This window comes from Sparus aurata, chromosome 21 (genome assembly GCF_900880675.1).
Source record: "Sparus aurata chromosome 21, fSpaAur1.1, whole genome shotgun sequence".
Lineage (NCBI taxonomy): Eukaryota > Metazoa > Chordata > Actinopteri > Spariformes > Sparidae > Sparus > Sparus aurata.
The window spans coordinates 33510993-33538515 of NC_044207.1; the positions used below are offsets into that span (position 1 = coordinate 33510993).

The following is a 27523-nucleotide window of genomic DNA, read 5'->3' on the forward strand; positions in this document are numbered from 1 at the left end:
CAATGAGTAGCAGCAGTGAAGAAGAGGAGCTGTGGGTCTAATGACAGGGAGGCTGATAGTGGGGCATTGTACGGGGCAGGTGCATTGTGGGGGAGGACGCTGCAGATGTTTATGTCTAATGTCACGTTACGGACAGGAAGTGGATACAGTTACAGAAATACTCGTTGTCGGTAACATCGTGATCTGTTTTTACTGATTGCTTGTCAGAAGTTCTTTCTGACGTTGGCTTGTTTCAGTCTAGTGAGTTGTCACCTGTTCACGTTCTCTTCAGTCTTATTAACAGTTTTTAGTCTCGCTGCAGAGAAATGATGCTGATTTCAGGAGCTTTACAGCAGAACGGCGCTGCGTGGTGACCTGTTGTAAAGCGTAACAAAGCAACAACGAGGAAGTCCAATTCTCTGGAAGTCCTGAGATCCCAACTTGTGGAAAAAGATGTTATTTACATGATTTTTTAAAAACTGAAATCTTCTCTGTAGCTGCGAAGCTAAAAGTGTTAGCACCACACGTCTGCATGAAGTCTCTCCATCTCCATTCCTGACTCAGCAACCAAAATAGGCATTTTAATCAAACCATGACCGAGTGGTATCTGGGACTAAACCTAACCAGAACAGAAGCACAGTGTTGTGACAAGACAAGACTAGAAAATTCAACCTAAACAAACGATCATGGTGGTTTTGCAGAAACCTAATTCAACAACATTCTGGAGTTGGGTTGTTAAAGGGATATTCCGGTGTAAGTTTAATCCATGGTCTAAATCACTGTGAAACTGTGTTAGACTCCCTCTCCAGAGATCAAGTTAGCAGACCGCTAATTTACAGAGTTTTATCAACCTCAGAAACGACCGCACGACAACAATACACTGCAGTAAATGGATCCAAATATAAACCGCCACCAAAAAGCCACAAATAATGCTCAGAACAGCACCAAACTTCAGCAACAGCACAAATAGGGTCTCAGCACATAGTCCGGGGCATCTAACCTCCGCTAGCTTAGCTGGATTTCTACTGAAAAGCTGACTAAATTTACCACTCTTCTGCAGCAGCTTCCTGTTGACGGGAAGTCCCGACGAGTCGATTACCGAGTGCAGTAGAGTTCCGCGGCTCATGGATGAAAATGTATGATTATGACTCCATGGAAAAGCAATCAAAGTTCATATTTGTCTTACCTGCCAGTTTATAACAGTTATTATCGAGAGCGGACAGGGAAAAGAACGGAATTGAGCATTTCTAACCGCACTCGGTAATCGTCGCGTCGGGACTTCCCCGACCCGGAAGCTGATGGAGGAGAGTTGAAGTCTGTTTTTAGCTTCACAATAGAAATCCAGCTAAGCTAGCGGAGGTTAGATGCCCCGGACTATGTGCTGAGACCCTATTTGTACTGTTGCTGAAGTTTGGTGCTGTTCTGAGCATTATTTGTGGCTTTTTGGTGGCGGTTTATATTTGGATCCATTTACTGCAGTGTATTGTTGTCGTGCGGTCGTTTCTGAGGTTGATAAAACTCCGTAAATTAGCGGTCTGCTAAACTTGATCTCTCCAGAGGGAGTCTAACACAGTTTCACGGTGTGTTAGACCATGGATTAAACTTGCACCGGAATATCCCTTTAACGCTCCGTCTGAACTGGTTGCATGAGCTTGACTGCGTGTCGAGGGTCTGAATAACTTCTTTTCAAATCAGTTTAGGATCACGGCACTTTCCAGAGATTTGGATTCTGTCAGTCGGGACACACGAACAGCGTTCTCCTGCACGGGTTCTGTGTTTGACTCGTCCAGTCACCTCCAGACTCTCACTCTTTATGTTACCTCCCCAGATACTGTTTTTTATAACAACATTCACAACACAAATATGAAATGACGCGCAAATAAGCTTTTGTGCACGGCGTTAAGTTGGAGGCAGAAACTGCATCGTGAACACAGTAAACCGTGTCTGATACCAGGAGCACACGAACGGATCGAGACCACTGACAGAATGAACCAGGTTTCTTTATTAAATGGATCATTTTGGATTCTTGACAGGAGAAGAGGATGATTTATACAGTTTGCTTTTACATCTTCTGTTGATCTTAAACGTTTTGTGTTAAATATCATTGTCATAAATAATCGAACATCTTCAGTCAACGAGTAAACATTTATAAAAAGCTCGAGTTTAAACATTCCAGATTTCCTCCCAACTTCTGGTTTTGACTTGGATCTTCTTGGCCCTATGAAACTACCTCAAACCACAGATGATTTCTACTTTATAGTGACAGAAACTGAATGTATGTCAGAGACGTAAAACTGCAGCAGTGTCCCGTTAATTTTCAGTTTCCAGACCTGTCCCGACCCGGACGCCAGCAGATTCTGTTCCTGCAGAGTACTCAGCTGTAGTTTGTGGTTCCAGTCACTTCCTGTGATGATGAACAGCTCTTTGTTTCCCTCTGCTTCCACTCCGGTCACAGTTTACTGCACATCTTTGTCAGGCATCTCTGTTTCAGATCTGTGGAGGAGGAGGAGGAGGAGGAGGAGGAGGAGGAGGAGGAGGAGGAGGAGGAGGAGGAGGAGGAGGAGGAGGGTTAAACCAAGTGACTGACCCTGGAGGCAGATTCTTCTGTCAGCTCCACGCTTCATGTGGTCATCATACTTAAACATTTATATATTTACGTTCACATTCATCAAGTGTCGGGCTCTGTTAGCAGATCACAGTTGGGTGAAACCATCTCAACATTGTTGTTAAACTGACTACAAACACTTTAAAACACTTCAGGAGGCTTTAAACACACCCGGAGACAATCCTCTCGTCTTATGTCTCAGTTTGTTTCACCTCCAGTCAAAATGAGACGTCTGAGCTAAAAGACGTCAAGATGATCTCCAGGAAATTACAAGTGGCCTTTTCACTGTATTCAACATTTCATAGACACACGATTTTAGCTGTTTATGAAGCTAATTATCAGCTGGAACTCTTAAGTGATAATAAATCTGAGTCCTTGATATTTTAAACAGAAGAATCCTTTAATATTCTGGAGGTGTTTGTATATATTCTCATGCAGATGCAGATGCAGCTCTGCAGCAGGAAGCGTTTCTGTTGTCAGATTAAAAGCTTCGCCAGCTGTGCAGCCTTCATTAACCTATTTGATCCCTGACTGCTTTCAAGTGTTTGTTTCATGCTCTCTCGCTCACCTTTGTTTTACGTCAATTTTTCAAATCAATCCCTTTTAAAACCGGAGTGTAAAAATACACACTGAGAGCCAATTAGAGGCAGAGAGGGAGGGCCGGTGTGGCGGTGGGATCAGCGCCGGATGATCGGCGATGTCAGAAGCTGTGAGAGAGGCGGCTCTCTGCGCGACCTCCTGAGCCCATTAGCTCAGAGGATTCATTGTGGCGGCTCGGCGGCTCCTGCAGAGCTGCTGCTGCTCTAATGAGCTCTGGTAGCGACCCGGAGCAACACGGCTGACACGTCCTCATCAGTGCAGGTGAAGGATGAAGAGTGCTCACCCATTATTTCTGATTCTCACACTCGCCTCTCTGTTTGTAGTCGACTGTGCTCCTGAAGCAGCAACACGACTGCCACTTAAAAACATCTCAAAGTTATTTTTGATATTTTTTAAAGTGATGGTCAGTGAAATATCCTGTATTGAACACTATTTGATGCAAGTACCTGATCTGAGGAGGTCATGTTTTCTGTCCCCTTTTGCAGGAAATCTCTAAAATCATTGAGTAGATTAAAAAGTCCGGACAGAAGAAGAAGAAGTTACTCGTTTTTGGTTTAAATCCAATGACGCCATCATTAAGGAGAATCTAATGAGTGACACCTGAACAAAGTGTTGGCACTCATCATCTCTGAGGAGGCTCGTTAATCTGTGAAGTCTCAATAAAGCTTCACTTCAAAAAGACTGCAGAGACCTCAGTGTGAGCAGAGTCCAGCAGCTGATGAGGTTCTGCTCTCTGACAGAACTCGTCACCTCCTGCTGCTGTAGACTGAACGTGGCTTCCTCTGCGGTCCACTTACTTCTGGAGAAGGAGACTCTCCTGACGCGCCGACACACCTCGAACGTGTGTTTCTGGTACCAGACGTGGCTGTCGTCACAGTATCTGCAACACAAGAGCGCGACTGTGAGCTGCTGAGCTGCTGAATAATGAAGACCAACACATTTTGCAGGAAGGTGTTTGAGGTGTCCTGAAATCTAGACTAACATCTGTACACCTGTTGCAGGTGCTTTCCTTGTGGCTTTGTCCAATTTGACTAAATAAGAGGGTTAAAATGTTGGACTGTTGGCTCAATAAAAAGCTTTGAAACTTTGTGTTTTGGTCCTTTTTGTTGCCTCACAAATAAACATGTGAGTCAAACTTGTTGTATTTATATTTAAGTGAAAATAATCATCTGCAGACTGCAACCAGCAAATATCTGAACCGGAGTAAAACATCTTTACATTCCTCCAGGTGAGATATTTAACACCATCTATAGAGTTCAGTGACATCCCTGAAGAGTTGACTTAAACTATTTTAATTACAAGTTAATTTAGGTTTTGAGTTCGATTATAGTTTAACGTTAGCTAGCTACCTAGACATGGGCAGACTTGGACCAAACACTCAGTTTGAAGTGCGCCTCTTCATCTCATCCCTCCATCACAACAAGAATCAGAACCCGGTACTCCAAAGTGTGGACGCACAGGGAGGGCTGAGTTCTGGTGGCGAGGGGTGAAATGGGATCGAGACAAATGTGCATTATCTAATTTATTCACATCGACTCAACATGATTAAAACAAAACTTAGCATTAAATGTGACTGTTAACATTGAACTCATCTAATTAGATGAGATTGAAAATGTGCACCAACTCAAAATAACTTGGGTTCTTTACATTTATTTGGGTTTAATTAGTTTACTGGATGTTTTAGAAGCTGAGCCAACGACTTGGAAAAACACGACTCACTCAGTGCTTCACGGCATCAGTCTAATTAAATCCTCCAGTCTGCAGCAGTGTCATGTTAGGGTAGAAGTACTCATGATCATGTGAAAACCTTTTCATGCGCGTCTTGTGGCTGAAGGGTCTGCAGAGGCACTGAGAGAAGAACTTGCAGAGCTCGAGGACGCACGGCTGCAGCTTGTGAGCGCTGACGGTCGTCGTGCTGCTCGAGGCCGAGACGTCCGTCAGCTCCGGCCTTCTCCAAGGACAACCTCTCAACAGACAGAGTGAGAGGTCACGTCAGTCACAAACTATCTCTGAACATCTCTGCTCCTTCTGTCTGCCAAACAAAATCAAATTCATTAAGGTAATTACAAAGATAGAGATGACCACACAGGCACATTTGAATATAAAACAAAACAAAGACATCATAATTAACCTTTTAAAGCCCACAGTGGTGATTTAGAGATTTGATGTACACAATAAATCATCTTCACACTCGTCCTTCAAATTCCCTCATTGCATTCATTCAGCTAAGAGTCGTTTCAGTGCTTAAACTCCGGTTACAGCACTCCCTGGTGCTGGTGCATTATAATCATAATGCATTGCAGGTACACAGGCTTCTAATTAACATAAAAATACATATTCAAATGTGAATTTCAATTAGATTCTTTCTCCACGTTCTGCAGGTCTTTGCTCATTTTGCAGTCAGCATCACAGCAATATCCAGAGCAGGAACATCCTACACATCAAACTTAAATAAGAAAAGATTGATGCTTGATTTGGAAATTAAAGAAGTTCATCAGCTCGACTCGTTCTTGATTTATTTCTGTCCCTATCCACAATTCATTAACGTCAGTTATTCAGCACGAGAGCACTCAGAGGAGCTGACAACAGAAAACTCACAAGTGGAATTTGTGGTGCATAAATTCAAATGTTGTATTAAAAAAACATGTTTTGTTTCAGTTCGTCGATCAGGATAAAAGAATGTGATTTATCTTTTGCACAAGGTCCAAAGTCCAGTGGTCCAAAACACCCTATAGGCTTTATTCAGACTCTATTGTGGTCATAAATTTAATGACCAAAATAGCAATAAAATTAATATAAATGTTGCTTTAAAATGTTGCTGTAAAAAAAAAACATGTTTTGTTTCAGTTTGTCGATCAGGATAAAAAAATGTGGAATCTGAAATATTTCCAGACGGCTCTGATGGAGCTCTGGATTCCTCGGGAGTGCTGCCGATTTACTCCAAACACTTTTAATCCTGTCGGTGTGTCAGGAGATTTAAATAATGAATCAATGAATAACGCAGCATTGTCTTGATGGAGAGACGAATGTTTCATTTCTGCTGCTGATGTTAAAAACGCAGTGTGCCGGGGAGGGAGCAGGTGATGACTCTTTGATTGGTTTATTTCATGTTTAGCCCAAAATATTAAATTTATGACCATAATAGCGTCTGAATAAAGCCTGTAGGGTGTTGCACCGTTTACCTTAAAAATCCATGTTAAATGCAACTGAGCCGCTGGACTTTGGACCAAAGATAATTTAAATAATGAGCTATAGTTTTCAGCCTGATGACAGCTCTAGACAAAAGTCAGGTGAACAACTAAGTCCTCAAGGTGCGTCCTCTGGAGACCATGAATTTCGTGATAAACCATCGATAGTTGTTAACATTTTGGGGGAAAAGCTTCATCACTAAACCCTAAAGCACCACCCGGTTTCTCCATGTGAACACAAAGATTAATAAAACCTCACCATGACCTGACGAGCAGCACAGACCGGACACTGATCACTCATTTATGGCACAATGACCAAAACTCTTCTCATCACACACACACCATGATGCACAGACTGCTGCAGACTGCAGAGATGTGCAGCTGGCCACCAAATGCTCATTTTCCTGCACACTAATGACTCGGTGACAAATTGCACAGGATGATCCGGCCTTCTGCTTCTGTTTGTTGCTAGGCAGAACTCAGTGGGGAGCAGCTGCTGCGTCTGCAGTGAGCCGTTAGTGCCATCTAGTGGCTCTGCTGAGAGCTGAAATATTACATGCATCTGTAATTTAAATGAAGTTAATACAGTGTATTCATCGACTGATAAATAAATGATGCATCTGAAAACACGACTAATACAGAAATCAGTAAGAGAGACAAAATCGTCAAAACTTGATAAAACTGGTAAAAGTTTTCATCAATGTTTGTTTTAAAAAATTTGAAATATTTAAATGTTTATGTTGCATATTTTGTGTAGGACTCGGTTTGTTATTATCTTGCTGTTAATAATGTACGTGTTCGAACTATAGATTGGTTTTATTGTGTTTCAGTAAATTGATCAGATATCTTGGAAATCAGGGGGATAAAACACGTCAGGTGTATATTTTCTACAATGTACTGAAGATGAAAGTCCAGATAACAACCCCTAATTCTCATATCATGAAAAAAAAATGTTTTTAGACGTGAGATATGATGTCAAGCATGTAAAGTGAGATTAAAAAAAACCTACATTTATTATAAATCCATGATGTTATTCATTTGTTCTATGACCATGTTTGTTTTTTGACGTACTGACATTCATAAAAATTCACCAGTGAAATCGACTTATTTATCATTAAATAAAATATTCTACATGTCCACTGTCATTTTGTGCTTTTTTAAAAATACCTTACATTATTTAAAAATACATTTTCATTCAATTTGTTTCCAGTACGGGTCTCTCCTCCCTCCTGACGGGCTCACTGAACGTGTAGCCGACAGATAAACGTTGAACATTTGGCCTCGATTTGCTTTTTAACCTTTGCAGCCTTAAAAAAACCATCAAAGCTTCACATGAAGGGGGCTGCGCCTGCGTTACCATAGTTACTATCTCAGCCTCCTGCATGGGGCTCTCTCTCCCACACACACACACACACACACACACACACACACACACACACACACACACACACACACACACATCTCTTTCTCCAGGCTAAAATTGAATCAGTAGCGGTCGGCGTGTCCAGAAATGACAGTGGATGGATCTGATGTGATTACAGTTGTTTTCTGAGAGCAGGTCAGCGGTCGGAGTCAAGTTGCTCCTGTCCAGCAGAGCAGAACACGTATTTTGCTGGCAGCTCACAAAAACAACTCATTATTTGTCTCGAACACTTCGACCTGCTTTATTTATCACTACTTTGGTCTTTAGCCAAATGGGACCAGAATTAATGACTCATAATAGCGATTGAGGCCTGGGGTAATAAAACAAGTGAGAAGTAAGGACATTTTCTCATAAGCTTACATACAATCTGTCTTTTAGAAACCAGTGACGTCGTCCCCTGCTGGCCACTACAAAGAATGCAGCTTTAAGGCATTTCATTGGCTTCACTTTTCAGAACCAGGAGCTCACAAATCTGCACAAAAAACAATTTAAAACAAACAAAACTCAGAGATATTTTAAGATTTAGGCCTCAAAATTTCCCCAGATTTCAATCTGATTAAACATCCTCGGGTCGTGCTGGACCAAGTCAGATCCATGAACGCCCCGCCTCGTAACCAACAGGAATCAAAGGATTCACCGCCAACGCTCAGGTGCCAGACAGCACAGGACAGCCCGAGAGGTCCTGTATCCAGGCCTCAGTGGGCCAGGACCAAGTCCGATCCACGGTTTCCCCACCGTGGATTGGATGTCCCGCTGATGCTTGATCTGATTGAGATCTGGGAATTTTGAGGACAGCGAGGTAACGGCCATCAAGGAATGTCGTTGCCTTGAGAAGACGATAAGTATCAATCCCATCATTGATTTGTAAAATATGTTGTCAGTTTCTGGGATGATGCTTCCCTTTAATTTGTTGAGTCTATTTCACAAACTGTATCATGATAATCTGAATCGCGGCTGAACTGAGAAATCTTTACCTGCTTTTTCCGTTGGCTTGCTCAGAGTTGTAGTCTTCCTGTCAAGAGGCCGTGTAGTCCTTCTGGCCAGCGTGGGTCCTGCTGTTGGACGGACAGCTGACAGACTCGTGTGTCGGGTTGTTGTACCGGGCTGGTGTGTTTGGTGTGTGGTTAGCCAGGTCAGACTAATAACTGCTGAGAAGGTTGTGGGTCTGGATGACACTGCGGTCCGTTGGGTTGGACTTGTGGTTGATGGAGCTGCAGCTGTTGTGACCGATGAAGTGGTGAGCTGCAGGGTGGTGGCTGGTTGTGTTGATGTTGTTGTTGTTTTTTCTGTAGCTGTTGTCACTGCTTGTGTTGTTGGCCTTTGCGTTGTCATCGGTTGTGTTGTTGGTCTTTGCGTTGTCATCGGTTGTGTTGTTGGTCTTTGCATCATCAGTGGTTGTGTTGTTGGCCGTGGCGTTGTTGTTGGTCTTTGTGTGGTCACCAGTGGCGTTGTTGGTCCTGTTGTTGTTGGTCTTTGTGTTGTTGGTCCTAGTGTTGTTGGTCTTTGTGTTGTTGGTCTTTGTGTTGTTGGTCTTGGTGTTGTTGGTCTTTGTGTGGTCACTGGTTGTGTTGTCCCGATTGCCGTCTCCTGTCTGCTGGCTGTAGTTTGACTTTGTATCATGGATGTTGTGGGTTGTCGGGGCGTGGCCAGCGGCTGTGCCGTGATGATCTTTGCTGCTGCAGCGGCTGTTTCCTCCATCGTTGTTGGTGAAACTATTAAATCAAACACAGATGAAGACAGTTGGAGGTGGAGGCAACACTGACTGAATAACTGCAAATGTCAACTTTTTCACATGAAGTTGATTATTCAACAAGTCTAAGTCCATTTTTAAGTCTAAAGACAAATTACTTTTTTTACACAGGTCCATAATTTTCTCAGAATTTCAGATAATTCTCTCAGTACATTAACTCTTTATGGGTTTCCATTTCCTTCAGCCTGTCCTTTATTAAAGGAGACATATTATGCTTCGTCATGTGTTTCCTTTAAGTGTTCAATATCGTTATTTGTGCATAAAAGAAAGTTTATAAGGTTAAAGCCTACAGCAACATTAACACTGCTCTTGAAACACCTGGTCGGTAGTCCCGCCTTTAATTCTGTGATTGTGTGACATCACCATGCCACACATTTGAATAATTTATGCCTTGTTGTTGGTTCGGCAGGTCAGAATTGATTCAACATGTGTGTAAACTGACCAATCAGAGGAGAGAATTATGAACCTGAAAACAAACATCATCATCATGTTTTTCCTAAAAATTCTGTCTTTGGTTGAAAAGCTTTAAACGTCTTCACGTTCTAGTCCAACACCTGCTATTATATTTGACATTTTAAGAGATTCTGATGACTGTTTTTAACATTTAATAGTCTGTAATACAAATAAACACAGAGCTTAATACTGCTCTCAACTTTTATAAGCACTGAAACACTTTTAGATGCCAGTTTCACAGCAGGAACCAGAAAAATAACAGAAGGAGCTGAAGCTTAAATTTTACCCAACCGAGCGTGAACGCCGGCCTCCTGCAGAGACTCACCATGTTCGGTAGAATGGACTCTGCTGGTTAACATGGAGCTCATCCCAGACGGAGAGATGTGACTCAGATTCGTGGGAACTTGGTGCCATTCTGAGGTTTTAAAAATAGACCGTCAGAATCAAGAATTATATCGCCCTGGAGATGACAACAGATGCTTGAATGAGTGTGATGAGTTACTCACCGACAGGAAGTCTGATGGAGGAGATGTTGCCTACTTGAGAAGGAAGAAGAAGAAGAAGAAGAAGAAATATTAAAAACAGGACTGCACCACCTCTCCGTTCAGTCCTCTCTTCATTCTTCAGTCAGTAGTTCAGGTTAAATCATTTGCTCTTGCTGCCACCTGGTGGTTTGGTTGCATATTACCCTCATGATAAAATCAGTGTGCGTCGTAAACAAACCTCTGTGTGGTCCTTCGACGATGGTCTGGTTGAAGAGCGGCGTGATGGCGTCCACCTGCCACAGCTCCGACACCTCACTGCCTGGACAGAACACACATCACGCCCACACGATGACTCTCTGACGAGCATCGCTGATTCTGCAGAGCGAGCTGAACTTACCCATCTTCCCCGCCATCACACAGATGTAAATACAGTCCGAGTTGTTCCTCTGGCTCACTGAGAAACACAGAAAACACAAAACACAACATGAAGAACCAGCTGGTCAACCACAGGAAACAGAGAGAAATTCAATAGATCTCCAGTGAACATCCACCCACCTGATAATATGGAGGCGGATTTAAAGAGCTCGTGAAGGTAACTTGTTGAGTTTCCCATCACATCCAACAGGATCGCCGTGAAGTCTGAGGAAGAAAAATCAAGTGAGAGAGAAAATAACTACTAACTTTAAAATACGATTGAATATTTGAGGTCTTTACCTGTCAGATCGTTGGTCTCGTTTGTGACGCAGTAGCAGAATCTCCTCCTGAACTTGTTGCTCTCTATACTTCTGATGCTGGAAACTGGAAAACACACAACAAACTGGAAACACTGGACTCGTTTCAGGTTCCTGAGGATGTTCGTTTGAGGACGTGTTGGGTAAAAGTACGTAGTTTAATCCATCACTTGTTATGTATGAACGTGGTCCTATAATAATCCAGATTATACCCAATGTTACTCAGTGGATCATGTTGTTTATCACATGTAGTTACACATTCAAACCACTAGATGACACTGCTGACAAAGTTATATTTATAAAGACAGATCCAGGACAAAGTGAGGCGGGCTTGTTCACACTTTTAACACTTTTTCTCTCGGCATCAGAGGAAGAAGAAGTTTGAACGGAGTCAATATTTACTGTTGTAGACCAGCAGGGTGAGTTTGTGGAGAGCCAGCGAGCTGTAGGACGTCACGCTGAGGAGGGAGAACAGCTGACGGGAGCCTGCGAGGGACAACCGGAGACACAAGGAGGAACAGCATCAGAGGTAGAAGGTCCAGCGTCAGGAGGAACTCGTCTAAAACCAATCTCAATTTACAGTCAACTCCAAAACAATCGACTACCCAGAATTCTAGTTTCTTATCCTGAGGACAGCCACGACACTACGAGCACCTCCAGGAAACAATGTGACGCATCTTCACAGTTACAATAATCCAAAATCCTCGTGACACCTGGTTCTGTTTGATTCTGACTCATTTTGTTAAAAAAAAGTGTCCCGGTGCTGGTTTGTTTTGAGCGGGCCGGTCCTTTAAAACAGCACTAGGCGGTCCTGTTTGACCTCAGACTCGCAGCTGTGGTGTAATTACGACATACATGAAAGATTTACAGCCCAGAATTGATCCGCACATGAATGATATTATGACAACGTACCCGATTGGCTTGTATTTATTAAAGTATTGACGAGGGGGGTGAGGTCGATGGCAGCTGGGTCGATGTGCTCTGCTGGGATTTCTGGGAAATAAAAGCAGACAGGAAAGTCAATGAGAGCTTATTGTGGTTTTAATCTCTATTACGGAATTAGCAGCATCAGCAGAATGTGGCTGTTTCACCGCAGGATGTACCTCGATGCATGGAAATGAACAATCACCCCGAGGAGCCGGTCCCTGGGGTGGGACTCATCTGAATAACATTAGGGCAGTGTGCAGGAGAGGCTCATATATCACGCTGAAACAGGCTGCTTATTAAATATTATCCAGATATAATTCAGCACACACAACCAGACGGCTTTTAGATGTGTCAGTATTTTCCCCCACACGGAGGTTCAGACTGAGCCAGACGTGTTTGAAATTTAATGAATAACTTGAAGATGAAGTCAGGAACAGATTAACTTTGAGCTCGTTCTCCCACATTATCTGATGTTCTTTCTTACAACCTGGAATAGAATAATTTGTCACCATTATTAAATAATTATCTGTGAATCTTGATGTCCTGATGCAACGTTTGAAATATTTCACAAACTGTGAAGAGTGAGCTGCTTTCTCGGTTTCTCTGTTTTTTAAAATAAGTTGTTTGACTCCTGAAATATGAAATGAAACTAAAACAAGCAGAATAAAAGGATGAACGATGGGAGGAGGATCACCTGTGGACTCCAGGATGTCTCGTTTGTGCCTCTCGTCCTGCCGTCTGTCTCTTAACGCTGTCGAGGAAATAAAATAAAAATCTGGATTTAAACATGAATCAGCTGTTTTACTGGTGTGCAGGACGATCTTTTTCCTTTAACGTGCAGTCGTGCTTCAGCTCGTCTTGTGATGCACTTTGTCGTACTGTTTTAAATCCATCATTATAATTATTATTCTTGATCCGAACCACGATTCTCTGAGGACTAAAACACTAAAAACTGAAACTGCATCACATGTTTTAACTGAACTGAATACATTGAAATGAAATATGTTCAAAATAAAACAATAACAATAAAGCACACAGATTAATGAAACCTCCTGCATTGATCCAATAAAACAAACTGTTATTAATTCAGTCGTAAAGGAAACTATAAGTGTTGTTACACAGACCCACCTTGGCTGAAGAGGACGAGCAGCAGAACTGCAGAAACACAGATTATCAAACAGAGGCGAGGATGCTGTGCAGCTCTCTGTAAACCAGCCATGACTCTGCTGAGACACACAAACTGCAATCAGCTGCACGGGTGCAAATCTGTAAACCATCGACAGTCTGCGGTTCATAATCAGGTAGTTATTGTGGTATTTGTGGGGCAATTCAAAGAAAATGCTAAAAATGCAAAAAAGACAGAAGACAGGACGAAATACGAATGACAGCAGGATTTCAGAAGTTAATTTGTGCTGTTAAAGTTCATTATTTTCTATTTTCCCCGTCTTCATTAAACACATTTGTCGAGCCGTAAAACTGATCTGCAGGAACAACAAATCATGAAGTAAATCCACACAAGTCAACATATATGGATTCAGATAAACACTCACTGAATGCTGATGTCTTATTTGAAGAACATTTGGGTTAAAATGACCAAACTGATGGAATAAAATGTAAAATAAAAAAAGCAGAAGGCTGTGTATGACATTAACTGTAATATGTTGGTAAACTGTGACTGAACTGGACTGAACGCTGGTTAAAATGTTGTGACACTCAAAGTGAAAGAAGCCGGCTCACCTGCTCTTTGGATCCTGCTGTAAACTGTGCGGCGCTGATGGTCCTCCTGCAGCATCAGACCCGGCCCAGAGTCTCACACACCTCCGGTCAGATAAGGATTAAACGCTGCCTGTTTTCCCCCCTCTGAACAGCACCGGTTGGCAGCAGCTTGGCAGCTCACTGAGCTCTCTACAAAAAAAAACACAACAAAACACGGTGTCTGGCTGCAGGCTGGGCGCTGATCCCTAACACACTGCAAGAAATGTCACGCCCACCCAAACTCACCTGCTCTCCTTCTCTCAGGTTCAGCATCATTATTAAGACTTAAAGTTCTGCTGGTGTTCCTGCTCCATACTTACCTGTACATCACCTGTCAATCAAACAGCGTGTGCGGTACCGTGACATGTTCCTCCTGAAGGTTTAAAAGAACAAACAGTAAATATCCGTGTCGGTGTTGAGACTCGTCTCATCACGATACGATATTGAATCGATTCTTCGGAGAATGATTCGATATTTACCGACATCACAAATCTGCCACGACGTGATGAACAGAAATCAGTCTGTCGACTGGACCTTCTGTTCATTAAAGTGCCACAGTTCTTAAATGCAGATGTTTCAGGTAACTTGTGGAGCCTCTGTTTGTGTTTCATCAACACACTTTTCACATCCTACAAAACAAACCCAGGAGTGGCACACGGGATGGAAACGGGGACACAGACGTGTTGTGGGAATTCAAAATTAAAACAAAACTTAAAGTGAAACTTTCGCCAAAATGCAACCGAGGCTTTCTTGTGAATGTATACGAGTCAAACCTTCGTGTAAAAGCATGATTACGATGAAAGAGGCACTTTTAAGATTTACTGTATTTTGTTTTCAGGTCAAACTCATTTTCAATGGGAGTGCTACGGGCACTTTTACGATAGCATCAAAATCTCTCTGTTTAAAACAGTAAGAAGTCTCGACACAACATGAAACTTTGCTGGTAGCATCACCAGGGTCTCTACACATGAACACGAGCATTGAGAACATTGTTTGTGTACACAGAGTTTACTAAAAAGAAGCTTTTTGAACAACTCACGTTAGCAGTAGCTTGTTCCGCTCGCCGCCGTCCTGCCAGTGGAGAAGTGTCGATCTCAGAATGTGACGTAACCTGGAGGACAGTTAAGGTGGAACGCTCCTAAAGCTTAGTTCCATATAAACGCAGGATAATTCGTTGTTTTGTTAGCGAAAAACTATATCGACCTTGAAGTTGAAAAAGGAGCCTCATATAAGAAACAATACTAAAATCAAAAGCTGGAAAAGTCACGTGAGATCTCGCGTTGCGTTGTTGCTGGAAGACAGTAGTTCCACCTTAACTGTCCTCCAGGTTACGTCTCATTCTGAGATCGACAAGTAAAAGTGCCCGTAGCACTCCCACTGAAAATGAGTTTGACCTAAAAACAAAAATACAGTAAATCTTAAAAGTGCCTCTTTCGTATTAATTATGCTTTTACACGAAGGTTTGACTGATATATATTCACAAAAAGACCCTGGGTTGCATTATGGTGAGAGTTTCACTTTAACGACGCCGGCGATACGAGTCGATGTTTTCACTTTGCATCCATGCTCTTAAATCACTGATCATTGTCTCGATATATCGATAAAGATCGATGTATCATTTCACCCCTAGTTGAGACCAAGTCAAAACCAAAACCGGATCAGAGTCGGACTCTGGATGACGCACTTCTGGGACATCTGAACCAGGGTCACAAAGTAAACATGCTTTTTTGAATATGAAGAATCTATAATTATGAATTATTTCTCATAATCTGAGCGCAGGTTTACAAATGAAGTCAAACTGAGTCACCTCCACAGTCCCATTAAAACACCCACAGGAAACAGAGATTCCTCCTTATTCACCTCTTGAACTGCCAGATTAATACTGAATGTGTGAAGTACGAGAGAAACATGAGAAACTAAACCGTCAGCAGGTGTTGCACAGGTGAATCTCATGTGTGTGAGTTCTACTTTGTGTTTTATGAGCAAACAAATACAAACCTGACCATCGTAACGGGGGGATGAGCGTGATTACTGTCAGGATGACATCAACCTGAAGCCAACCTGCAGCTAATGTGGCTGTTAGCTTAGCATACCATGTAGCACACGTGAGACTCACCTGTCCCCCTCTCACCTGGTGGAGGGACTTATCTCTGTCCTCATGTCCTCATGGAGGAGTGTCTGACCCAGTTCTGATCTGTGTCGGGTTCTGTCTGTTTGGTTTCCTGGTTTCAGGAAGCTGCTGTCCAATCACATGCTTCTATCCAATCAGCCCTGTGAGTGAGACCTGAACAAAGCCGAGGCCCCGCCCACCATCCTTGAGAATCGTCTGCTCAGTCCATTTTCTTTCTTTTTGTTTCGCAGAGGAATTTAATTGCATATGAAGCATTTAAACATAATTATAAAGTTTTGTTTGCAAACCACAGATATGTTGGAACTTTATATATTCTGCCTTTATATTTATATTGTATAATACAGATCAGCTGACCATCAGAATCAGTGTTTTCTTGTTGATTAAAATTGTGCTACTTTGCTCTGATGCAGCTTGTAATATGTAACTAAAGTACTCCTCCAAACTGTACGACTAAGTTTAGCTCTTGAGTAAAAGTACTTAGTTACATTCCACCTCTGCTGTGTTGTAAATATATAAAACTTTACAGTAAAAGTAATCAAACCTCGACATGTAATCTTCAGGTCTCAACTCGTCTTTTTCTCCATAATTTCACCATGAAGTGATGGTTAGAACTTTTATTTAGCCTGGTATCAGTTTTACATTCTCAATAAGAAGCTTTCCTTCCCTCGGACACGTCGCTGCTGTGTGAAAGCTTTCACTTCATGTCAGCAGTGAGTTTAAATCAGAACACGTCGTTCACCTGCTGAGAGAGAGAGAGAGAGAGAGAGACAACCTTTTACAGTGTGGGTAAATGGCCGTAATAAGCCGCTGGAGTGACATACGAGCCGTGGGGGAACATCAGTGAATAACAGGAGTGAATGTGAGTCTTTAATGACGGAGGGACCGGTGGGCACTTTGCTCGCCTTGGCATTCACATCCAGACACATTCAGGCACATTCAGGCACATTCAGGCACATTCAGGCACACAGCAGTGGAACTGGCAGCGGAGGAAACAAGGGGGCTGCTGAGGGCCTGGGAACAGCTGCCCCCGGGGAAACAGAGCTGATAAATCCCAGAAAATCATTTAATTAGATGATCTAAAGAGTAAAATATAACGGGCACACATTGGCCTTATAAACTGTGGGCTGTCACTCTCATGCTGATTGAGCCGGACCGAGAGAAAAAGGGTTTATTTCCTGCTGCTGAACGGGAGGAAAAAAGGAAAGAGTAGATTTAATATCATGATATGAGACTTTAAATTGTCTGAGATGTTAGATATTGTTATATCACACATTTAATTTTCAGCCAACAGTGTGTCAGTGACGTCGTCTCCTCACTTAAACATCACAGAGCTGCTCCTGTATATCAGCAGCTCACAGAACTGAACCAGAACCAGAACTGCAGTCGTCAATATGAGCAGATGTATTGTGATGTTCAGCTTCTCTGATGTTGGTGCTGATGAGACGATGTCGTTCACTGAGCTTCAACACAAAACTACATGAGGTTTGTGGTTTGTGTTGATGGCGGGGTCCGCCACCAAACCGCTCATTGATTACCGATCAGATTAATCACAGATAATCACATCACAGTTCAGTTCATCAACATCCACTCACACAACCTTTTTTTTCAATTCAATACTTTATTAATAACTGGTGCAATTGAAAAGACAAAAAATAAAAAAATCAAGTAAGAATACATTTGCATATTATATCATCAAAACAAAAATATTCAAAGTGGTCTAATACAGAATAGAAACGGCAGGTAGCCTTTTTTTTCTTTTTTTTTTCAAACTGGAATGAGAAAAATGATGCACAGCTCTGAAGGCCACTAGTGTAAAGTTGTCCAAACTTCTCTTAAATGAAACCTAAGAACATCGAAACTGTTTCTGACCCAAAAAGAAAAGCTGCTGTCAGTCAACTCGCACAGAGCTGTCGGTAATATCCCACCAGCGGGCTCGTAAAGACTTTCTGCGGTCGGCTGCATTCACACGAGAACAGCAGGTTTGATTTTTAGACATCTTTGTGTATTTCGCTCACGTCTCGCTGAGGAAACAATCGTGTCATCTCGGAGGCCACAGAGGAGGTCCGCGGGTCCGGCTGGACTCTCTGAACCGTCAACAAGAAAGTAAAAGAGACTGTGCAGCTAATTTTGTGCTATTTTTTGTTTTAGATATTGTGCAGTTTAGCCAACAAAGCGCCCGGTCAGTGTCGTTTACGGTTACACACTGTGTTCAGTTTACACATTTTGGCACATTTCAGAAGTGGAAGTGAAACTGGAACTGTTGAGTTTCGTTCCAGAAGCAAGAAAACCTCGTTTTAAAGACATAAATCTGCTCGACACCGCGTCACCTGGTGTTTGACAGGCTGATAGAGGAATAAATAAAGAACAGGGATCGCTGACGTGTTGTTGGGTGGACGGTGGAAAAGCTAGCATCGTGACAGCCGGAGGTACTTGAGTAGATTAACAGTTTAGCTCTGTTGGAATTACAAATGGTTACAATTCATTAAACGTGTTAAAGTAGAAACTTGAAGAACACATTCCAGCTTGTTACAGAACCTCAAATTCATCGGGTCACGAAAGCTGAGCGCTGAATCGTTCTGTTAGCTTCCGTACATGTAGGTGGAAACATGCTAACCTGGTTTAGACTCTTTCTGATTAGCTTATAGGAGCTAATTTATTCGAGCCTGCAGACAACAGTGACAGTCGCTGGCTAACGTTTTGTTCAAGTGAAGTGAGCCGGACTCGACAGTGAACAGCTGCACGGGCTCAACGGAACCAGCTGTTCCAGATATTTGTCGTTATTCGACACAGACGGTCAAGTTCTTTTCCGTACAGCCAATTATTTTGAAAACCCGACAGTCTGAAATGTATCTCCGACAGCCTGTCATCCCTCCGGCTCTAATGTTCTGTTCTTCCAAAAATACACACTTTACCAGGAGTTTGTTTGCTCTTCATAACTTTGTGTTTTTGAACGTGCATAAAGGGAGAATCAGACGACCTTTAGCCTCACAGTGAGGTCGACAATATATGATATAATGTGCTTAATGTGCTTAAAGTTATCCAGAACTCAACCGATTGTTTTAATGTCGGCCTGGATGACGTCAGATGTTCCGTGTCCAACCGGTACACGGCCCAATAGTACCGGCTCCAGTGTGTATTTTCAGAACAGTGGGGCTGTGTTTACAGTACAACAGGCTTTCGGACGATCCAGGTTCTGGAACAACGGCACCATGAGTCTGTTCAGTGAGGTGACAGAACTTTTAAGGTCGGCTACACGTCAGCATCTTTTTGGGGAACATGCTGCTTTACCATCCTCCTCAGTGAGAGAGTGTGAGCATCAGTGTGATCTCTGTACAGAGACAGGTGTGTTAGCCTAGCTTAGCACAAAGACCTCCGAGTCTCTGGTGATAAAATGTAAACATTCAGGTGTTTTGTGTAAATGCAGCGTTTTTTATTTCCCGCTCCAGATATTACCGACAACTTCACTTCTGCTTTTTTTTTTTTTCTCGACAGCCACGGCGAGAAAGAGCATGACCAAAAAAATAAAATAAAAAATGTATTACATTGAAAAGAACTGTACTGTCAAAGGCCAAGGCACAAATAATTTGTAGCAATTAAAAAATGTCCATAAAATTACAGGTTATGTAGAATGTGTCGATCAGTGCATTGCTTGGTATGCAGTTACAGTGAGTACAACCATACTGAACAGAATAATCACAGCAAGCAGTATTGCCCTCTTGACTACATGGATGCCATAAAGTGCTCCTTTTCATTCAGAATCGATGCACATACAGACGAGATCACACAGAGTGGAAGAAAAGTAAACGACGCACATCTGAGGCGGATGTACGAGGGCGGGAACGTGTCGGGGAAACTCAAGTTCTGAGTACAAACGTGCTTCATCCAGGAACCAGATTATGGCTTCAGAAAGACGGGAGGAGTTTGATTTAAGCCATCGAGAAAACACACAGTACCCACGTGTGATACCGTGAAGTGAAGAAGTGCGTGAAGCCTTTTTTGTTCCAGCAGGATTATTAAAACGACTGCTGCACGTTGGAGCTTCTCGCTGCTGAAGGAGAAACGAGTGTGAGTGTCTGCTACAACCTTGAACCAGTGTTTCCTCTGTGAGTCACCAACCACAAGAACAAGACATCGGAATCAACTAAATAATCTGAATCTTGCTTAAACTGCCCGAACGAGTCGATAAGAACCGGTGCCAGAGGTTAAAGATAAATGTGCAGGAACACCAACATGTTAGTGTGTCTCAAACAGAAGCAACACAACAGAGAGGGATTAGGTGCTCCATCATGTGGTTAATCTGAGGGTGTACTCTCAAAAACTACATTATGTATTAAAGAAAACGTTTAGTCGACCAAATCAGATATCACCCGAAATAAATCATTAATTTATAATCAATACAAAAGCACCTCTTACAGTTTAAACCAAATGATATTAAAATGCTGACATGGGGTAAAGAGTGCTGCAGGGGGACTTTATTTATTACAGAAAAATATTTCATGTTTCCTTTTCTCAGTTTCTCAGTGTCCTGGAAGACAATTTATTCCATTTTAACATCGTACAAAATGTTAATTTTAACAGTAATTTGCCATGTGAGTATAAACGTACCAATGCTGTTTATTTCCAGTGATGTACACGTCTGTAAATTTAGAAAGGAAGCGATAAGAGTTTTAAATTGTTTGAATGGAAGCGATGTGACTGTAGTTCACATGTTATTGTGACACGATGAGAGAGTGAGTTTCTTTCCGATCGGATGCAACAAGCTCAAAGGAAATAAAAACCCAAAGAAGAAGTGAAACATCATCTTTACATTTCTGCGCAGCGGAGAAAATCAGGTGGAGAAATCTGAGTTCAGGTGAAACGAGCCGAGAAGCATCACGAAGCTACGAAACAGCATCATACAAAAGCAAGAGTGCTAGTTTAACCAAAAAAGAAGACGACAAATCACTAGAGAAGGAAACAGAGTTCACATTCATTAATCCTGTGGAGTGCGTCTGGTGACATGAGGTGAAACACTAAATATAGAATGACGATGTGGAGTCATTCTGGATGAAGTTTCTCGCTTCAGAGGCACAATGAATGAGCGTCTACAGGGATATATATCATCGCGTTATGATCTCCGTATCTATATGTGGCGACAACTCGTGTCTGCGTTTGCAAGATGATTTATTTTTAGGATATATAATTGGATGGGTGTCAGTAGCAGAAGATAATAGTACCTGTAATACGATAAGATAAATAGATATTAAGTGTTTGGTTCACCTCGTTCAGCTCGCTGTCTGCTGCTGCCTCCACAGCGGGCTTCAGTTTCTACCTGCCCGGAGCCTGAGGTGGGTTTGAGTTTGAGCCACAACCGGACAACGTAAGAATAAAGTTCATTCAGTGCAGCCCTCAACATTTGGCCTCAACGTGTATTAAACTAGGAGTGTTTGAACGCAGCGTCTCTTTTCCTCTGTGACAAGTTTTCACGGTATAAAAAGAAGAAATTACAGGATTTCTGAGCAGCGTCTTCTGCTGTATTCAAAGATCAGAACATCTCGTTAATCACCAGCTCATCCTCATCAGAAACACAACCACGCAGGTCGACTGTGCACGCAGCTTATCGTGACCTACATTTACGATTAGCGTTAGACGCCGACCTTTCCTGGCAGCAGAAGAGGACGTCAGGCGACAGAGTGACACGTGATATCTCATTTTGGGACCTTTTCAGTTTTTAAGGTATCAGGGAGTCTTGTTAATAATGCTGCAACGTTTGAGATTTCCTCTGATAAACCAACATCTGGTGGGCGCCACGTTCCACAACAAAGACGTCCTGATCAGTTTTAGGCGGGAGGACGATATCGGAATAAAACTAAAGTTGTCTTTTTTATCTCCACCGAGTCTAAACTCAACCCTTTTGTGTCTAACGTCTTACTTTTTAACTTATTCTACTCACAAAAGGAAGTTGAACACACTTGTACCATCGACCATGTTAAATGTGTTTCGACCTACATGGCTGATAAAATCTTCACACCTGCAGCATGACATGGAGGTAAAAAGACGTGAGTGTTGTCTCCAGTTTGTACTCGTCACATAATAAGTCCGGTTGTGGCGGTCCCGGGCCCCTAACTCAACCCAGAACTCGGTGAAGCTCGGTGTGGACGCCCCCTTTATAACATCCCCGACTCTGAAGGTGCTTTAACATGCTATAACTGTGTAATAATCCATGTGTGTAGATATAGTTGGTTGTCAAATATTACATTCAGTATCTGTGTCGTCCTAAATCTAAAGTAGTAAATGCTGTTCAGGCCTTCATGTGACCTCCTGTAAAGCTTGTGTTGTTGCAGTAAATGTTGCTCGGGCTCTACGTTTGTTCCTTAATAAAAAAAATATTCAGATTTCAAGAACATTTGAGCCGACGATCACTTTCTACTCGTCCCTCCAGCTTTTCTGCTACGTGGCGTTGTTGCTTACAGTGTGTGTTTGTGTTCAGAAGTTTGAGCAGCCGTCTGGACAATAATCGTGTTTGTTGAGAGGAAATTTAGATGGAACAGCATGTTTTTAAGTTGCATTAAACATATGTATGATAAAAGATGTTAATGGACGGTTGAGAAGTATAATTTTTTATTTTTGCTGCAGGCTTTTCTGCCAATTTAGAGATAAATATATTAATTATTATATTATAACTGACTGATTGTTGACTCACAGTCACATTCAGCGACACATGAGTGATGTGTGGGTAGATGTTTCATTATTCTGCACCCCTCATCATCAGAATACTAATCATGACAATTAACAATAATAACTATTATTACCTGGAGCTGAACAAGCCTGCTGACTTTGTACTCGAAACACAATTACTCTGTGGTTTTTCTACACAGAAGAAAATGAGTAATGCTGATTTTGGTGTTCGGGGACGTTATGGTGAGATTTTGTCAGAATTCACATGTTTTTTGGTTGTATTTTTCTACGGAAGCTGTGATAAAAAAATTAATTCTGGTGAATCAAGTCTGAGCTGAATCTTTCTCTCCTGTCCTCATCGCATAAAAACAACTTATAAAGTTAGTTAGGTTAATTAATTAGTTCCTGGTTGCTGAAGTCTAAGATCATTAAAATTTTTTGTTCCACTTGAAAACATTTGTTTTTGGGTCGGGTTCACTTTTGTGTTGTAATAACCGTTTTGGCCACAAGGGGGGGTGAAGTGCATTATAACCCATGTGAGCCCCCTTGTGGCTGAAATGAGAATTACAACAACAAAAATGATCAAAAAAGAAATTAAAATGCAAAACTTTCCTTTACACATTATTTTAAGATTAAGAACCTGTCGAGAATTTATCAGCGGATATTTTTTCTCACCTGCCTCTCACGGCTTCCGTACATTTCAGATACAGCTCAGAATTAAAAACACAGAGAAGTAAAAATGTCTGGAGGAAGTCGGATAATAATCGTCAGATGTCATGTGACTGGAATCAGACTGAGTTAGAGGAACCTCTGAATTTATTGTTTCGTTTAATCATTTCTTTGTCATTCGTGCTTGTATTTAAGAACCTCTTAACATTTAACAACTACCTTCAAATGAGATCGTGGTGTTTTTAATTCATCATGCAGCTGTGGAGGTGTTGGGCCACGTCTGAACGACATGCGTCAAATGTAGATTATTTTGTGGCTGCATGATTCTACTCAGATGCAGGTTGTTTGGCATAAAGAACATCTGCGTGAAATTATAATAATCAGCAATATCAAAATGTTTTCTTATGTGCATGTATCTTTTTAGTTTAGTTAGTGTTTGGATTTTTGGCTACTATTGCGTTGATAATAAAATCACTTGATCGTCAGGTATTATCCTCTCAGCAGTGATGAGCTGAACCGAGCGGTCGAGATGCTCTTTGTAACTTAAAGACGTACAGGTGGTTTATATCCCTGAATTCATGTGCCAGCAAAGCAGCAGAGATTTAGTGTTTCAAATTCCAAAAATGTTGAGTTGTTGTTGTGTTCTTTTTTTTTTTCAGCTGGAAAAAGTTTGTATGCATACAGTGGTGACATACAACTCAAGAGCACAGTGGTGTAAAAAAAACAAACAAAAAAAGTGACAGGATCAATAATTCTGTTGTTCTTGGACAGAATCGACCCTCGAAGGATTTACAGCACAACGTGAGAAAAGCAGAAATGGTGAAACACGACTGCCAGCAACTAACCAGTGTTTTGTTACCAAGTCCTCCCCGCAACTCTCACACACACACACACACACACACACACACACACACACACTCAGAAACACACTCACCACACAGCATACAAAACAAGGAGACAGGAGACTTTTGGTTCCAGTATCGCCCTCCGACCATCACCCCTAGAATGGTGCATTGTCATGCAAACCATGCAAAAACAATGAAAATGTATTCATATAAAAAAATAAGTGTTACAAAATGGCATAGCAAGTATATGTATCCATTCAATCGCTTTTTCCGTTTCCTGATATCCTGAACTTTGCAGTGTCTACACTAAAAATCGCATGCGTTACATGCAGTGCGGTTGGCTTTGCAGCGATAAAGCTTTTGGGTGTATATAGTATGTATATTAATGTTCGTCTTTACTTCAGCTAAATTTCTGCGAAGAGTGCGCTGTACAGAGTTTTACTTTACAAACTGTCTGGTTTCCCTTTTTTTTTCTGGGCAGTCTCGATGCCATGGCTCTCCGTCTGGACGGCGGTCGGTTGATGAGATTGGCGGGGGCCTCTGGAGGTCGGTGACCTCGCTCACGACCTCGCAGCATCAAGGCAGATCAGACCCACCTTTCCTCCAAATGTTTGGGTCCAGAGGTGTGGCTTTGACCCAAACTGATTTGGGTTTAGAGGCATGGGTTGGATTTAAGGTCTTAACTCAGAGTTGTGGATTTCTGTGTGTTCCCACGAGCACCTCTCAGGGCGGCGTGTTCCACACAGCGTCACCAAACCCCTCCCCCGTAGAGGAGAGCGGCAGGGGCCCCCCGCTGGGTGTAAAAGGGTCCGTATCCGTGTCCGTCTCACCCTCCGCCAGGTAGCTCGGTCTGGGTCTTGTCCAGCTGGCGTTCCCAGTCGCAAACCCGGCCCCCATCGACAAGTCCTCTCCTTCTTCCCCCTCCCGCTCCCCAGAGATGCTGAACCCGCTGGGCGAGCGCTCCAGCTCCTCGTGGTTAACGGACAGCATAGAGAGCGGCGAGTCGCCCCCCCGCCCCCCTGTGGTCCTGCCCAGCCCCACTGACAAGTCCTGCAGAGAGCTGATGGGCAACACTGTGGGACGCTCGGTGTAGGTGGGGATGGCAGCCGGAGGGTGGCGTTGGTGGAGGTGTGATGTCAGGGGTTGATGGTCTGAAGGTGCGTGGCTTCCACCAGCAAACCCTGGTCCCTCACCAACTCCTCTTCCTCTGCCGCAATACAGATTCCCCTTGTTGACAGGCATCTGGTACGACATGTGCGGGAATGCCTCTGAGTAGTTGAAGAAGACCCGCCGGATCTCACCGTTTCCTGCAGGCTCGCAGCTCTCCAGGGTCATGTGGGCGGCACCGGCAGAGTCCACCTGCAGGTGCTCAGTGTGCTGGATGTGCATGTCCACCAGGAAGTCCAACTTCTTCTCCATGTCCTCCACCTGAGACAGACATAATACCAGCAGCAAACACGTTTAAAGAATTGTTACACCCCTAGAATCACTGCATCTACAATGTTGGGTGTCACAAGGTGCCGTGAAATGAAAAAGGTGCTACTCAGTTGTAGTCTCTACCTGTCTCTCCACCCTGACGAATCTACCCATCATGCTCTGGTCTTCGGCATCTGGCATGGGAGCTTTGGCTATGTAGGTCTCCTGCCTGGAACAAAGGGACACTGAGTAGACGTGGACTGCAGAGACGATCGTTAGAGAGTAACTGATTTAGAAATAATTAACGCAGCTCAACACTGGAGCTGATCACAGACTACCAGAAGATATAATTCACTTCATGATAAGAGGAACAAGAAGAAGACGTAACCAGTACAAATTCATATGTGACATTATTAGACAGTCAAATACTGCTGTATATTCTCATATCATTGTCTCGTCTGTTCATTAGGTTTTATACACAGTGTGACAGTACCTGGGCGACTGATTGGGCGGGTAGGTGAAGGGCGTTTTCTGAGTTTTCTTCTGTTTGGGGGTTAGAGGGGGTCCAGGTGCAAGAATCATGTCGATCCTTAAAGGAAGAGAAACAGGATGAGCTTAACGGAGTAAATATATTAACTTTACTTCATCAGACTCCCTCATGTTCTGTCATGTAGTTGCTGACCTCGTCTGGAGGTACTTTATTCTACAGAGCATGTCCAGGTGTCCAGCAGAGTACTGCTCTATCACGTCTTTGACATCGTAAGGCCTCAGAGTTTCCTTGAACCGCTTCTTGTTCAGCAGAAACTGCATGATCCTGTAAGACAAAGAGTTCAGATTCAACAGTTTGGACGTTACAGAAAACATTTGATCAAACCTGGAAAACAATGTTAGTATTTCTTTGGTGATAATCTGTTAGATGTTGCAGATGTTCCTGGTTCAACTTTGATCCACTGTACAAGCACAGTTTCCCTAAGCAACACAAAGAGGGATGATAAACTTCATGATAAACTTCATGATAACCCTGCTACACTATACTATACCGACAACAAACCAAAGTCCAAACCAACCAACAAACCAACAAAATTCCAAACCAACCAACAAAAGTCTAAACCAACCAACAAACCACCAAAAGTCCAATCCAACCAACAAATTAACAAAAGTCCAAACCAACCAACAAACCAAAGTCCAAACCAACCAACAAACCAACAAAAGTCCAAACCAACCAAAAAAAGTCTAAACCAACCAACAAACCACCAAAAGTCCAATCCAACCAACAAACCAACAAAATTCCAAACCAACCAACAAAAGTCTAAACCAACCAACAAACCGCCAAAAGTCCAATCCAACCAACAAACCAACAAAAGTCCAAACCAACCAACAAACCAACAAAATTCCAAACCAACCAACAAAAGTCCAATCCAACCAACAAACCAAGACAATTCCAAACCAACCAACAAAAGTCTAAACCAACCAACAACCAACAAAGTCCAAACCAACCAAAAAAGTCTGAATAAACCAACAAACCACCAAAAGTCCAATCCAACCAACAAACCAACAAAAGTCCAAACCAACCAACAAACCAACAAAATTCCAAACCAACCAACAAACCACCAAAAGTCCAATCCAACCAACAAACCAAGACAATTCCAAACCAACCAACAAAAGTCTAAACCAACCAACAAACCACCAAAAGTCCAATCCAACCAACAAACCAAGACAATTCCAAACCAACCAACAAAAGTCCAAACCAACCAACAAACCAACAAAAGTCCAATCCAACCAACATACCAACCAAAGTCCAAACAAATCCCCAAATCAACCAATTTCCATGGATGAGCCCATCCACCCAACAAAGGACAATCATTTTGACCGCCTGTGTCTCTGACTTTACTCTTTCGGTCATTACCCA

General features: G+C 42.5%; 2 protein-coding genes across 9 annotated transcripts in view; both read right to left on the minus strand.

Moving 5' to 3' along the window:
- Window positions 1-1958: 1958 nt before the first annotated feature.
- hhla1 (HHLA1 neighbor of OC90) lies at window positions 1959-16107 on the minus strand. 6 transcript variants are annotated; one of them, XM_030401967.1, is made up of 17 exons: window positions 16028-16107; window positions 14143-14269; window positions 13879-14046; window positions 13270-13367; window positions 12836-12892; window positions 12127-12207; window positions 11617-11700; window positions 11198-11281; window positions 11039-11122; window positions 10881-10937; window positions 10722-10802; window positions 10505-10537; window positions 10324-10413; window positions 8770-9507; window positions 4992-5148; window positions 3982-4064; window positions 1959-2472 (listed from the first exon to the last, which is right to left on the minus strand). In XM_030401967.1, exons 4-17 carry the CDS (start codon window positions 13358-13360, stop codon window positions 2429-2431), a joined length of 1764 nt encoding a protein of 587 aa, XP_030257827.1. In that variant the 5' UTR covers window positions 13361-13367; window positions 13879-14046; window positions 14143-14269; window positions 16028-16107; the 3' UTR covers window positions 1959-2428. The 6 variants fall into 6 exon arrangements, 5 of the variants coding, with proteins under 5 accessions (XP_030257827.1, XP_030257829.1, XP_030257826.1 ...); XM_030401969.1 differs by having other exon boundaries at window positions 13270-13364; window positions 16013-16091; XM_030401966.1 differs by having other exon boundaries at window positions 16013-16084.
- A 1594-nt stretch (window positions 16108-17701) lies between these two features.
- The window catches only part of kcnq3 (potassium voltage-gated channel, KQT-like subfamily, member 3), a 95539-nt gene continuing 85717 nt past the window's right edge, over window positions 17702-27523 (minus strand). For all 3 annotated transcript variants that reach the window (XM_030403262.1, XM_030403260.1, XM_030403261.1), the window contains exons 13-16: window positions 26297-26428; window positions 26108-26203; window positions 25759-25843; window positions 17702-25626 (exon numbers count right to left, since the gene is read on the minus strand). In XM_030403262.1, the coding sequence (XP_030259122.1) occupies window positions 24922-25626; window positions 25759-25843; window positions 26108-26203; window positions 26297-26428 (1018 nt within the window). In that variant the 3' untranslated portion in view covers window positions 17702-24921. The remainder of the gene's footprint in view (window positions 25627-25758; window positions 25844-26107; window positions 26204-26296; window positions 26429-27523) is intronic.